The 15,169-nt window shown below is 44.3% G+C and overlaps 1 protein-coding gene across 2 annotated transcripts in view; it reads right to left on the bottom strand.

Moving 5' to 3' along the window:
- The window catches only part of agfg2 (ArfGAP with FG repeats 2), a gene marked incomplete at its 5' end in the record, with an annotated part of 16,050 nt that extends 2,590 nt beyond the window's left edge, over nucleotides 1–13,460 (bottom strand). The window contains 9 exons of one of the 2 annotated variants that reach the window (XM_079490511.1): nucleotides 1–37; nucleotides 985–1,263; nucleotides 4,117–4,149; nucleotides 5,305–5,409; nucleotides 5,595–5,715; nucleotides 6,133–6,277; nucleotides 10,498–10,613; nucleotides 12,480–12,573; nucleotides 13,294–13,460. The exon at nucleotides 1–37 is cut by the window's left edge and continues 39 nt beyond it. In XM_079490511.1, coding sequence (XP_079346637.1) covers nucleotides 1–37; nucleotides 985–1,263; nucleotides 4,117–4,149; nucleotides 5,305–5,409; nucleotides 5,595–5,715; nucleotides 6,133–6,277; nucleotides 10,498–10,613; nucleotides 12,480–12,573; nucleotides 13,294–13,460 — 1,097 coding nt within the window. The remainder of the gene's footprint in view (nucleotides 38–984; nucleotides 1,264–4,116; nucleotides 4,150–5,304; nucleotides 5,410–5,594; nucleotides 5,716–6,132; nucleotides 6,278–10,497; nucleotides 10,614–12,479; nucleotides 12,574–13,293) is intronic. The other variant, XM_079490512.1, reaches the window with a different exon arrangement.
- Nucleotides 13,461–15,169: the final 1,709 nt, after the last annotated feature.

Genomic DNA, 15,169 nt, shown 5'->3' with positions numbered 1-15,169 from the left:
AAGAGGGTGCTGTACTGTGGAGGCCCACCAGGTGGCACTAAAACAAACATTCATAAAAATAAAACACACCATAATAACCTGCAGGTCCCTACTCCCTAGACAGCTAGTCATTTCAGAGATCAAGTGTCATTATTAAGCTGCTGATCTGAAGTGTGCCAATTGTCACTGCACAAAAGCATTACCAAGTACCTTGAGTAAAAATCCCTTACAAAGTAGTTTGAGAAAACACCCCTCTACACTCAACTTGATATTAATCAAACCAGGTCACGACAGAAAATCAATAGTAAACTTGCAACAGCCACTGGAGAAAGCAGTGAAGCATGTGGCAAAAAACCCAACACATCCATGCTCCGGCCTCCAGGGATCTTTTGCAAGTATGGCGTATCCCTCCTGCACATGTACATCAAAGAAGGAGCTATATGAGAACAATCAGACCGAGACACTTTAACGAGGTCTTCTGGTCACTATGTGGATAATTCACTTGGCATTTCGATTTAAGGATGTTACATAACCCACCCCCACCCCACTCAATTTCTTTGTAACTTGTCCCTTGCTATTACAACACCCCACCTTCCCATTGCGCGCTAACCAATCGATATGAGCTTGCGCTCCCCAGAGCGCACATGTAATACACACTACAGACACAATTAAAGCACATGCACGCACGCACGCACGCACGCACGCACGCACGCACGCACGCACGCACGCACGCACGCACGCACGCACGCACGCACGCACGCACGCACGCACGCACGCACGCACGCACGCACGCACGCACGCACGCACGCACGCACGCACGCACGCACGCACGCACGCACGCACGCACGCACGCACGCACGCACGCACACACACACACACACACACACACACACACACACACACACACACACACACACACACACACACACACACACACACACACACACACACTCATTAATATATATATTCCCTTCCGCTCTCAAGCATGTTCTCCAGCTGTCCTACCTGTCCCAGGAGACGTGTCTGAGAAGACGCTGTCCAGGTGGGACACTGCAGCATACTTGTCCTGTGAGCTTCTGTTGGCGGCGGCAGCAGCAGTCTGGCTGTGACCGGTTGCTTGCTGCTGCTGCTGCTGATGCAGTGGTTGTGGGTGGGACTGGGACTGGGGCAAGGACAGGGTCAGGGACTGAGGATGAGGCTGGCCCAGACCACCAAAGTCCACACTCAGAGACTTGGGGAAGGCCCTGAAGGGGCCCGAGCACCCTGAGGCCGAGACCGTACGACCTGAGAACAACATGACACAGGCTCATTCATACCTTACAGTTTCAAATGAAAAAATAAATCAACTTAAAAGTACACGAAAGTACAACAAAGTACAAATGAGCTCTTAGCTCCAGAGTATGCATATCGTCTGGTGACTACAGAAGTCCATTTCCGCTGCCACGGAATAGGTTTTCTAACGCCTGAATTGTTGTGATTTTGATTTGTTTTTACAGCATGGTACTGTAGAGGCAGAGCCATCTGGAAGGAGCAGCGCTGCATGTCTAGATGAGGGTCTGAGTCTGTGAGTCCGAGGCTAATCTAACAAACCACTGGACTGATTAGTGCAAGCTTTCTTGTGCATGCTGTAATTTCTTTTCTTTTTTTTTAACGGGCGCTAGCCCTCCTATGCCCAGCTTTGTGTGTTTGGGTGTGTGTGTGTGTGTGTGTGTGTGTGTACCACGGAATGTGATGATTTGATTGGCTGAGCACGGAATGTGATGATGTATGAGAGTGCCCCTCACTTCACACGAGTGTGATTTTTATATTATGAATACATTTTATGCTGGAAGTCAATGGAGGTCAGGACTGGGCTGAAACGTTGCCCAAATACGGAGATGAATGACATCATGGTACTGTCACTGACATCATAATACTTATGTCACACTGCTGATGATACTATTGAGGTCATAGACTGGCCACAGGTAGTCCAAGATCCATAAATTATGGAAGCCACGCCCGTATCAGAACTGTCCTGTTGCAATTCCACTTATGTCTAACATTATGTAAAACAAAGAATAAGACTGAACTAAACTGAATTCTGTCACAATTGCAAGAAAAGCAGAACTGAGAAAATCAGTTCAGGCCATAAATATGGCATTGGCTTCCATGGCACCTGTAGGTCCTAATGAAGAATGTACAGTACATGAAGCTAAAGCCTGAGCACATCGTGTCAATCACTGAAATATAGCCGATCTCCAAGCCGATCTACAACATGTCACATCATGTGTTGTGAGCTTGGAGATCGGCTATTTGCGGTGTGCGACACTGGCACACGGGTTGACGCAACATAAATTAGGCTTAACACTACATAGGCCTTCATCCAAGGCTCTGCAACATATTCATCAATCATTCCACTGAATATAGACATTACCCGTTATCATTTAACACACACTAAGTCAGATGACATAAAACAGCTGATACATTAAATCTAACACTAAAGAGAAAATATTCTTAGTTGATAGCTTCATGCTATGGAGCATGTGATATGTCATTCAACATTATCAATCATCACAGTGTCTCTATCTGTCCATGCACACACATTATCCTTTACAGTAAGCAGGCAGAGTTGCAAACAGTTTTCAGGGCAGTGATCAAATAAATACAATTGCAAGGGCATAAAAAGCACAGGACATCTTCTATTCTTCAATAACATCAGTGAGTGTGTGTGTGTGTGTGTGTGTGTGTGTGTGTGTGTGTGTGTGTGTGTGTGTGTGTGTGTGTGTGTGTGTGTGTGTGTGTGTGTGTGTGCATACGACTGCGACTGTGCGTATGCGACTGTGCGTGTGTGTGTGTGTGTGTGTGTGTGTGTGTGTGTGTGTGTGTGTGTGTGTGTGTGTGTGTGTGTGCGAGAGAGAGAGAGGGAGAGATAGTATAAGACACACTAGACACCGCATTCTATTTATCAGGGCAGGGCATGCTATTAGGATGCAGAGCCAAATGAACATTAGTTTTGTTTGTGAAATCTAATTTGAAGTTAGATTTGTGCTGTCAAGAGTAAGACCTTAAGAGCTAGAGAGCAGTCAAGACAGGAGGTGAAGACAGTAGACTAGACCAGACAGAGATTGTCTGTGATAAAAAAGCATGCCAAAACCAAGTGGGTGCATTGTTGGTATGGTATCTCCTCCGCTGGCCTCCAACTGGTTATATACGATTAAGAGATCTTGCCTATCTTGCTAAATGGCATCCTAGCATACTTCCTAGGATACGTGTTTGGAATGTTAATGTGCTTTGTGTGATTACAACTGTGGCCTACATAGCTAGCTTTCCAACGCTGTGACACAACGTGGTGTGAAATATCACTGGGGCCTCTGTTGACAGGGAGGGGTACCGGCTACTGCCTAAAAATAACTTAAACTTCTTTTTCCTCTGGGGGGACAGTGTGCATGCGTGCACAGTATGTCCTTGGCACCCCCACCGCACCCCCCAGTCTTCAGATGTGGGCTTTCAAAGGAGGATTGGCAGATGAACGATGAGAAATATCGACCGCCACTGCAGTGCGTGACATTGGCTGGTAGTAACTGTGCCTGAATTGAGTACTGCAAAAGACACTTGAAGCACTTTCAACCTGACATCCCTACTTGCGCATGTCATTATAGGCGTACATGTACATGTTCAAAAACTAAAAATGTCAAAATGTTCACAATCTTCAATAATAACCGATCTACAGGTTTGCAACGCGGCGCTGTTTTTGCTAATTGTTGTTTGATGAAGTACATAGGGTTTATGTGGTTAACATGCAGTGGATGGATAACTGTTGTATTCCATTCTACTCAATTGTGCTGTGTTCTCTTGCATTCAGTACTGTTGTCGAGCAAGAAAATGAAACTCATATACACACAAGCATAAACCTAGTATGGCCCACATCTATATCACATCCATTACGAATGACATATAGTGGCGAGCTTATCGATCACACACACACACACACACACACACACACACACACACACACACACACACACACACACACACACACACACACACACACACACACACACACACACACACACACACACACACACACACACACACACACACACACACACACACACACACACACACACACACACACACACACACTGGTCTGTGCCTTACCTAAAGTGAAGTGGTTTTTGAAAGTGCTACTGGCTATGAGGACAGAGGAGGGATAGATGAAGGGGTAGGGAAAGAAAGAGATACATTAAGAGCGGGTTGCAGGAGGCATACTGCAGGAGAATACAAAAGAGAAAACATACATTGAAATAGTATGTAGGCTGAGAGCCATTAAAATCACACAGACGCGCTATAGATTTTCGACACTGCACAGACACAATTGTCTGACCTTAATTTTGTGACAGCAACTCACCGGCGTACGATGTTGACATAACTTGGTATAAAAAGAAACCTGACCAGCTTGCAGTTCATACTGTGTGTCCCTTTGCTGGGAGCCAGGCTGTCAAAATGATGTTCAAAGACTTGTCCAGTCTTTTTCAAGCTTGATATACAGAAAGTAAATCGTACCATCAGCTCAATGTTGAATGACAGCAGAAGGGTGATTTATACTTAGTTGTGCAGTGCAACGCGTTGTGAGGTTTTAAATTGGCTATTTCTGGCATGGAACCAAGTATAAGCCAGGCATTACACTGTACATCAATCTCATTCTAGGGTCTCTGTCTAGGGTCAGACACTCCAAGACAAAAATACTACTATGTGTTGCCAAAATTAAAAAACGAATGTCGGAAGTCGATCTTTTATCTTTTTTCAGTGAGCTGTCTGTAGGATGTTGGTAGTACTATAGCCATGTAGATTGGTATGTGTATCATATATGGGCAGCCAGGGCAGGAACGTGCTTTATGCTGTAATTGATGTCTATGCTGTAATACTTGGTTGTGGTTTTTATTAATATCATTATTGTGCTGTTATGTTATGTTTTATGTAGACTGGACACTTGGAAGTTTAGCCGATGGGCTAAAAGAGATCCAAATTAAATCAAATCCAAGTTGATTTATTTTTCAATCTTATTCTTATTTCTCTACTCTTACCTGCACCTATCCTGTGTTTCACACACCTAAATTTCCCCACAGGGATCAATAAAGGTCCATCTTATCTTCTCACTCATGTCAACCTATCTTTCTTCTAGAAAGAAATTTAGGAAGACTCTGTTGAAACGACACTATCATCACAGGAATACAGAACGTACTCGAAAAATTGGCTCTGACAATGTTTATTCCTCGTAGACCTAGAAAGATACCAAGAAGGAAATAGGAGAGCCACTAGGAAGCGAGGAGGCTGTGAGCAACAGACCTGAGGGTCTTGGCAGAGCAGGGAAGGAGGGGGCATGGTTTTGAGCTCCCAGGGTTGAGGAGAGGGAACCCGGACGTTGTCTTTCGATCCCACACAGACCAGGGTCTGGGTTGAGGGCACAAAGTTAGAGATCAAAACGTCAACAAAAACCAGGAGATATTGAGGAATAAAGATACATAAACAAAAGGATAAATGATGGAGAGCTGACAACAAGTGAGCTTGTTCCATGGCTGAAACCTTTCACAAGCATGACGGGCGTCTCTTTGGGCACTGAAAAGCTACTCTCTTACCTTTCAGAGGGGGGTCTCTGAAGCTCTGCGAGCGCGAGGGCCGAGCCGTGAACACATCCGTTCGCATGTCAGCAGGGGAGACAGTGGGCACTCGATCCCATGGCGGCAGTTGGGACTGTGACTGAAAGACCAGAGAGAGAGAGAGACAGAGAGATACAAAGGTCAGCGAGTCAGTCAGGCATTCTCAATAATTCATATGGGCTTAACTTTGATGTGTGGGCAACCTGGTCTTTCTCTCTGACCATCCATATTTGTCTCACTTCATTCACTGCTGCAACACCAACTCTGTCTCTCTCTCTCTTGTTCTAGCTCCCCTGCAGCGATTTTCTTCACCTCCCCTATCAAATCAATCTAAAATTCTAAATATAATATTTCTGGCCCAATTTCTCTATCATACCACCCCCTTCCAATTTCCATATAACTTTACTTATAGTTGATTATATCTGTGCTTGCACACGTGCGCATGTTGAGAATAGATGAAGACAAAGAGTTGAAACTTGAGTTTCTTTCAACCCTGGTTTTCCACCTGAATACTCACCAATGGCCTTGTCGGTCTGGTGTTGGGTGGCATGGCATGAGAGGGGGCTTGGCTGGCAAGGGGGCCATGGGAAGGGGGCAAGGCCTGGACCCCGGGGCTCCATGGTCCCTCCACATCCCTCCGATTCTTACTCTTGGAAAAATGCCTGAAAGAGATTGGATATTTAATAGGCCATGGAGATTAAGCTGCCATACGCTCTGTAGAAATTCTGTTAGGGAATTTCTTCAGTAAGGAACGCTCACGTCAAAGTAAAATGGTAAATGGTGCATTTATATAGCGCCTTTATGCAAGGCGCTTTACAGAGATTGTGCATTACATTCACTCATTCACTCACACATTCACACACCGATGCCGGGGGAAACCATGCAAGGCACCAACCTGCACATCGGGAGCAATTAGGAGTTCAGTGTCATGCTCAGGGACACTTCGACACTAACTCTGGGGGAGCCCGGGTTCGAACTGGGAGCCTTTCGGTTTCCATCCGGTCACTCTACCCCTGAGCCACTGCTGCCCCTAGATTAGTGGTAGATTTAACCATTTATTTGCAACAAATGGAATACAGTTAAACTTGGCGTTAATGGTTCTGCTCTTTGAGATGAATGTTAAGCTAAATCAGGGAACGCTATGCAAAACCCCCCACAGGTATACAAGAGCGGGACCATAGCAAGACATCAGAATAACTTCACCAACTTGAGTCGTGCAAACTTGAATGCATTTTAACATTAAAGGGGAATACCACTCATTTTCAACATTTTACTATGTCATTAATATACCTTAGAGCTGTTGTGTGGAAATAATAAAAAGTCCCCCCATATATTAATGACATAGTAAAATGTTGAAAATGAGTGGAATGCCCCTTTAAAGCCATAGAACATTAACATGGTTATGCACACATGAATTTCAGTATTGCTTCATCACTGTCTGCTTGAACTGATGCAACATGATGATACGTATGATCTGGGTCACACTGACCAGCTACTGGACACTTGTGTGTACTGGTCACTAAAGGTCTCTGATTTAAATAAAGATGAGAAGGAGACACAGGACATAGGGTATGAATAATGCTGAGGCTGGATGCAGGATACTCAGGATTAAAACATCATGTGATTGGTGGGTAAGAATAGATTTGATTCTGTCTGCCTGGATAGGGAAAGAATGAGGGGTATATAAGCTGCCTGAAACTGAATGAAGGGGCCTGCTGCTTGCCGCCACCTGCTCTTGCTACTGTAGATTAGACCTAGAACCAATGTTGTAAATTAACTTTGTGCTGAATATATACTAGTGAACATGCAGACTGGTCTGTCATCTTTGCTCATCAAAGTACCTTGCTCCTCGAGAGTTTCCACCACAATGCTCTGAAGCATCACATTGTGACAGTGAATGCCCTCCCCAGGTCCTTACGCTAAACTTTACCATAAAACACAACAAGGGCATGCCTAATCATAACCAACCATCTTTAACTTTACACCAAAACACGACCATTTTTAAACTGGACACCTAAACGTAACCATTTTAACATAATGCCTAAACACAACCATTTATACTTATCACTTCAGCTTAACCGTCTCTAAATGTAGTTGTGTTCAACGTAGGTTCAGGAGTAGAGACCACCCTCTGCTGGCCACACCCCATTCTCAATCGCTTCCCTATCTACCACACTTGCCCTCACTCAAACCACTCCCCATTCACAATCACCTGTATCCACTACCATTGATATTATAAAAAATCACACCCGTGTGAACTGAGTGGTGTAAGGTCTTATATAGCCCGTCTGACGTAATGAAATCATGTCTGACGTAATGAAATCACACCCGGGTGAACAGGGTGAACATAGCAACCATGCTCATTTTTTCTGCACAGACTAACAAAGCCAGTTGTAGGAGTGGTTTACACCACTCAAATGTCTGACGTAATGAAATCACACCCGGGTGAACAGGGTGAACATAGCAACCATGCTCATTTTTTCTGCACAGACTAACAAAGCCAGTTGTAGGAGTGGTTTACACCACTCAAAAATAGATGCCTCACTGGCTGTTGCAGTTCATTGGAGCGACGTGTATCCCAATGAAGGCGGAAGTGCAGTGCTGAAGGCTTTTTTTTTTTAAACAAATCTTTATACCAGTCATGACAATACATTACAATACAAAACAAGACAAACAAACAAACAAACACAAACAACAAAGTTATTAATACAACAATACAACATCAGAGCCAGGGGGGATTAGATTACTAACAGAAAACATTAAAGAGTGAACACAAAGCAACAGTTCTCCGCAGCTTTCTTATTTAGAAGTGCTGAAGGCATTTGACTCTCGCTGTCACTCAAGTGACTACTGGCCAATCACAGCGCGTCTTTTCCGGGACTTATGTTACGCACGCGGAAGCGGCTCATTGAAGGCAAATGCTTTGCAAGGAATCTCGGGAAAATTGTGCCTTCAATGGTGACACGCGCCTCAGAGCCGGAAAGGGCGTCTACGTATATATGTCTATGTCCACTACACCTGCCTCCACTCACCACATCCAATCCTTGCTGCAATCACCACAGTATAAATACACCTGTGACAAGCCAGCTTGTTTGTTCTGCTCCACAACAGACCAAACATGGGTCGTGAGTACTGCTCTTGTAGATCGGCTATTTCTGCCAATCACTGCTTTCAAATTCGTCGTCCTCCTCCACACCAACCTCCTCCTTCATCCTCGAATATTTCTCTAGGAACCCAGGTGGGGCAGTGACGGAGCAGAGATGACCGACCGCTCCCCGAGTATACAGCAACGATGGCCGTCAGCTCCTGAGACTTCGCCCCCACCCAGAGTCTCGCCCTAACCTTGGGTTCCTCATCCCGTTCCACATTCATCACATTTCGTTTCAATAAACTGTCAAACTTAAGTAGAGGTGTGGTCTCTTACTAGTGAACCTGCAGCTTAGCTGAATGGGCATAGAGGCCGTCTGGGAATCAGAAAGTTCCCCCCGGCCCCAGTCTGTGTCGGAGTGTCCTTGAGCAAAACACTTGGCCCATAACTGCTCCCCACTGTCCCCAGGCGTGATCCGTTAAAGGTATATTCAGTGATTTGACTTAATTCAAATATCACTTATTTTTTCTTTTTTTCTGGATAATCCTCCCTATTATAGAGTGTGCTGACCATATAAGGAGTTCCTCCCTGTCCCCAGTGAGCCCCTGGGGTCAAAAAACCCTAGTTTCAGTTTTGGTGGCGGGTGGCAAAGCCTTCATCCAATCAGGATGAGAGGGGCCTTCCTCCAATCATGATCGAGTGGGGGCGGGCCTTGGTGCACATGCTGTTGGCCTGTTGCACTTCCCCCCCACTGTAGAGCGTGCATGAGCACATTTTGTTACCGGGGCGGACTGGGTGGTTTTCCAAATCACCCAAATCACTGAATGCTCCTTTAACGTTCAACGTTCAGTTGTGCTTTCGGTCCCGGCGGAACGCATGAGCTACTTTTGCATGCAACTGTGTGCATCCAATCACACTGACATGACTGCACAGAAACATAACACTGTCATTCACCATCTAATTGCCTGACCTTCTTTGTAATACAATAATGTCTAGGAGTAATAAATAACTACAATAAATAATTGAGTTATGTTTATTAGTCGAGAATTATTTCCACAAATGCAATGTTTTACAAAGCAGCCTAACTCACATGAGAGTTCCTAGCATGTCTTTAAGTATGTTCATACTATTTGCATCTTCTATTCAAACAAAACGTTTTACCGTAATTGACCAGCCCTTAGCACCCTTTCTTTTGATACTTAAATGTGGTGCGAACACTATCGGTCTTTTGTCCAGGAACAACAGTATAGGCTACCTTTAAATTCAAATAGAAATACACATGTATGTCTATATACTATTGTCTAGACTAGAGAGAAATAACTCATACTGCATACTGCAAACTCATAATGCATACTGCTGTCTGTCTGTCTGTCTGTCTGATGGTCTGTCCATCGTGGGAGGAACAGCACACCCGTCCTGTGTACGGGTGTGCGTGCGTGGGGGGTGCGGCATGAACGAAAGCGTGAATGTTACAGTTTCAAGAAGTGAACGTGTTTGTTCATGGCAAAGAACTAGTTCTTATGAACGAATCGCTGAACGAATCACTACGTGTCACTAGCAATCAAAAGAACACCGATGTTGGCCTATAATTTAAAGCAACCAAAGGTATGGCACCCCATATCTTCAACCCCTCCCGCTCACTCAGACCAGCTAACACAGGGAAGCTGTCAGAAGTTCAGAACCTTAAAATGTAATTTAGATAGCATGTTATGAAGAAAGATGCCAGTTTGTAGACCTGGCATCTGGCAATTTTGGTGTTTTTAAACATTTGTGAATCCTATGGGACCTTCTCACCATTTCTTCTTCTCATATTTGTCCTGGAGGAACTCCTTGAACTTCTGAGAGTCTCTCATGTCGCTGCACCCATCAGTCTTTGGATCAAACACGCAGAGCCACGTCCTTCTCCCAACCTGAACGTGCACACGCAGTCACACGCACACACACACACACACACACACACACACACACACACACACACACACACACACACACACACACACACACACACACACACACACACACACACACACACACACACACACACAGAGAGATTTGATGTAGAGGGAAAAAAGGGTTTGAGTGGTTAAGTGGGATATAACGGTTGTCTGTGGACTTGTCAGGTAAAATATTTGAAATTATTATTATTGAGGGGTGCTAGCCCCTCCTATGCACAGCACAGGTTTCTGTGTGTGTCCGTAGCACGAAATGTGTTGATTTGATTGACTGATGTATGATGATAAGAGCGCCCCACACTTCACATGAGTGTAATTTTTATGGCATTTGTTATAATGCAATGTAAAAAAACACAAATTGTATATTAATGAAATCAACTATAACTATATAAAATACAAAAAATAAATAAATAAACGAAGGGGGGGGGGGGGGGGGGGGGGATGGCCAATGACTACGTAGAAAATACTACCGCAAAGTAGGTTAGAAACGGTTGCCAAACTCTGGTATATTTCTGAGTGGAGCCCCTGATTGTATATTTAAGTTCTTCGAGTTTGAGATGTGACATAACATCCTCCACCATGGCATTTGTTACTAGAGCACCGAAGTCTGACATAATTTATGCATTGTACCTGGGTCACATTTTTTCCCTATTCTGAATTCCCATAAACCCCGGCAGCATGACTCATATGACAGTGTAAAGCCTAATGTTAACGCCGAAAATTAATAAAATTTTCGGCAGAAAAATACTGTATCAAATATGAAACTGGCTATCGTAAATGATATAGAGACACCTCCCCGACAATATAGCTTGGACAGTTTGTTCATTTTGGACCACAACTCTCATAAGAGACGATTCTAAGATGACCAATGTTATTTTCCAGAGAAACAAATTAAAAAATCTGTGACCCATGGGATGAGTTGAGGTACTGTGTATTAATATTAGAAATGTCTTACATTAATCATACGCAGTATTGACTGTGACTCACTGATGTAAAAGAGCTATGGAATATTCAGGAGAAGAGGTGTATACATTAATCAGCCGGAAACCTCACAGATCAGGCTCCCCTCTCAACAGAGATGCTGGCGAGACAATGGAGAATATTATACACCTCACCTCCTGCCCACTTTATTTGAAATGACTGAGTCACTTGTGTTGTGCTTTGGCCATCATATGAATAATCAGTTAACAATCATTTTGGTACAAGCAATTGATTTATTTCCTTTATACGGTATATGGCAAGCCATGGACACGAATAAACAAGTATCTGAAGCATGGATGGGAAAACGCATGATGCATTAAAAAACCTCTCTCTCTCTCTCTCCCTCTCTCCCTCTCTCTCTCTTTACCTTTGGACAGTAAGAGAGAGATAGAACATTACTGGTTGATTTGTTTCACAGCACTTAAGTGGGGCAGAGCACCAGTGTTTCTCACGATACAGTCAAACCACAGAGTCTAGTCCAACTGGTAACAGGAAGGGAAGCATCATATTCCACATTGCAACCATGGCAAAATAACAGGATGGCAGAGAGTAGAATTGTACTGTACTTTAGCCCTGACCAAAACAAGCTTTTCTAATCAGGGCAGGGCCTGTGACTGTTGTCATAATATGTAATAGGACAAGATGGCCTTTCAATATTGCTGAATATCCGACATATAGCTGCCCTACAATGTAGGGCCTACATAATACCAGAAATGAATAACTGCATTCAAATTGTGTTATGTTACAATAATCCACATAAGTAGTGTGATTTGAGTGTAACATGCCCCGCCTCCTATAGCCCCTCAATCCACTGGCGATTTAAGTGGCAGCCTTGTCACTCACCTCGTTGCCATGGTTTTGCAGAAACTCCACTTCCTGTTGGGAGAAGGTTGTCATGGAGATAGACTTGACTCTATGGGGAGGGTTGAGGCCTCTCCTGAGATGTAGGGAGATACAGAGAGGAAAGAAACCTTAAGCCTATTTTCTCCGTGAATACCAGCAAATACCGTTAAGTGGGACAGAATGTGGAAGCAGAGTGGGCAGACCAGTGCTGAAATATTGCCACAAAGTATATAGCCTAGTAGTAGTACTGAAAAATCTTCGGCCTCATGTGTTGGGCCCAACCAAGCTGCTGTCACTCAGCATGCAGAGAACAGAATGTGTCAAAACACACAGGAGAAAAGAACCCGGGAGAGAGGTGTCAATTATGATTGTCAAACCTGCTACACCATGACGAAATGAAAGTCGGGCGAAATGAAAGTCAGGTGCGATTAACGGTTCCGACAAGCCTGGGAACGAGTGGTTTCTCATTTTGAGCTGTAATCGGAAGGAAATAACATGAGAGAGAAGAGAAGAGAGAGACACTGCGTAATTAACGTGTGCGTACAATCCACACAGCCTCTTGTCTTATTCCGCCTCACACCTTCTGGTCGACACAGAAACATCCTAAACCCTAAATGTATTGTATAGCCTATAGTTCTAGGGGTTGGCTAGTGGGTTTCAGGCTATAAACCATCATTTCAATGATCTGCTTATTTGCGATGTATGATTATGAATGATCCATCCATTGGGGGTTACACGACGTGTAGTAGAGAGAGGCTAGATATTATCGTATCACATTTGCCCGTGGTGTGTGTAACAGTGTAATAGTACTCACAGCATTCCAGAGCACGACGTGCACACGAAGCAGCCCACGGTGATGTCGATGTATGTCACCCCGGGCTGGCTGCACTCGAAGCAGTGTTTGTTTACTCCGGACTGGGCCAGCTCTCGGACCTTGCGGGCGCAGATCTCCTGGTTGTCCCGGTGCTTTCGGTTCGACATAATTGTGGCGCCCGCTGTTTGCGTCTCTGTCTGACTGACTGTCGCCCTTAATTGGCTTGTCTCCAGTATAGCCAACGGTAGTAGTATCCTCCCCGATTCCTACCTCCGTTCACTACGGCGTGCCTCGCACTCACGCCCGCATTATGAAAACAATTATGCGGCTGCTGCTTCTCTCGCGTTCGGCGCAGGCTGCCAGATGGAAGCCGCATGCATGCATGTAGGCGCTGGCCTGGCTGGCTGGCTGGCTGGCTGTTGTTGTGACACGAGTGAATGAGGGAAAGACAGAGAGGAGAAATGACAACTTGGACAATGTCGTTATTTATGTTGTTGTCATTGTTGTTGCAGCATTTCTCTCTGTCGGAGTGGAGGAAAAATGTGTGTCGCTCCTCTCCTCTGGCCCCGCACGTCCGCTGTGCTCTCTCTCTCTCCCTCTCTCTCTCTGATGCACATCACACACGCACACCCCCTTTTTTGGCAAGAAGACGAGGTGCTTTGGACCGGGGACAGATTCTTCTTTCTTTTTTTTGCTTTTTTGTTTTGTTTTGTTTTTTACTCTGAAGGCAGGGGAACGCCTTGATCTCTACCTTCTTCTTTTAACAACACATTATAAATAGGTTATTAACACATTAACACTCCACACTAGTGGACTTGCAGATATATGATCCCATCTAATATAGGAGGTCTATTTTGTAATTCCAAGAACTTTGGAAAATAGGCATATCATGAAAATCCTACTTCCATAGTATTTTCAGCCTATCTTGGTAAAGCAACAATATAAAAACAATTCGTTATGCCTGCCATTCGGTAACACTTTTAGTTAGGCTACCTGACAAACTGATCGACATACATTAAATGCAAATAATAAACTTTAAGACGATTGGGTTGTTATCAATTCAAAATTGGGGGTATACAAGAAGTGATGCATCACTTTTACTAGTGTATTAAAAAGGTCAATTTTCAAAAACATGCACATTTAGAAATAAGCAAAACATTTTCAAAACACATTGGAACATTGTTTGAACTGAAACATGGTGGTTTAAATTAAAAGGCCATTCAGTCGCTTGCTCTGCAGTCTGCAGTGACGTGTTTTGGTCAGCAGAGGGAGGGAGACACTCGCCGCAATCTGGTGCCCTGCGTGGACGCGTGGACTCCGTCCGTCACTCCAAACCAGTGTTGCCATGTCCGCTTATTATAAGCGACATTGGGCTTGTTTTTCTGTAAAGTTGCTTGTAGTGTAGTTGCGGGTTGCGTTTTTTGGGCTTGTTTCCCCTGTTGTTTAAACCAGGGTTACATTTTCAAGTCAAGGAACCCCAAAATAATATACATTTTTCTGCTGACCCCCATCTGAAAACATGTTAAGCCAGGAACCCCCATACAAGATTTGTGTTGTTAAAATGTTTAATATTCCACATTTTTCCAAATTTCTTCAAGATTGATTTGAAAATAGTAGATCTACAAGCGCACACGCGTGTGAACTTGTAGATCTACTATTTTCAAATAGCCTATGTATTTATTTACATAGTGCTTGATTATGTTGGGCTTGTTTCTCTCACACAATCTGGCAACCCTGCTCCAAACATTTCTCATTAGTCTCGCGTCGCGCGTTGCCATACGATTGGAGATCTACATTTCAATAGTCTCTATCTGGTGCCTGGAGATCAAAGACAATGGTATGTGTAAGCTAGGGCTGAAATGCCTCTCCCTCTCTG

This window comes from Electrona antarctica (genome assembly GCF_951216825.1).
Source record: "Electrona antarctica genome assembly, chromosome: 21".
Classification (NCBI taxonomy): domain Eukaryota; kingdom Metazoa; phylum Chordata; class Actinopteri; order Myctophiformes; family Myctophidae; genus Electrona; species Electrona antarctica.
This window is presented reverse-complemented; position numbering and strand designations above follow the sequence as displayed.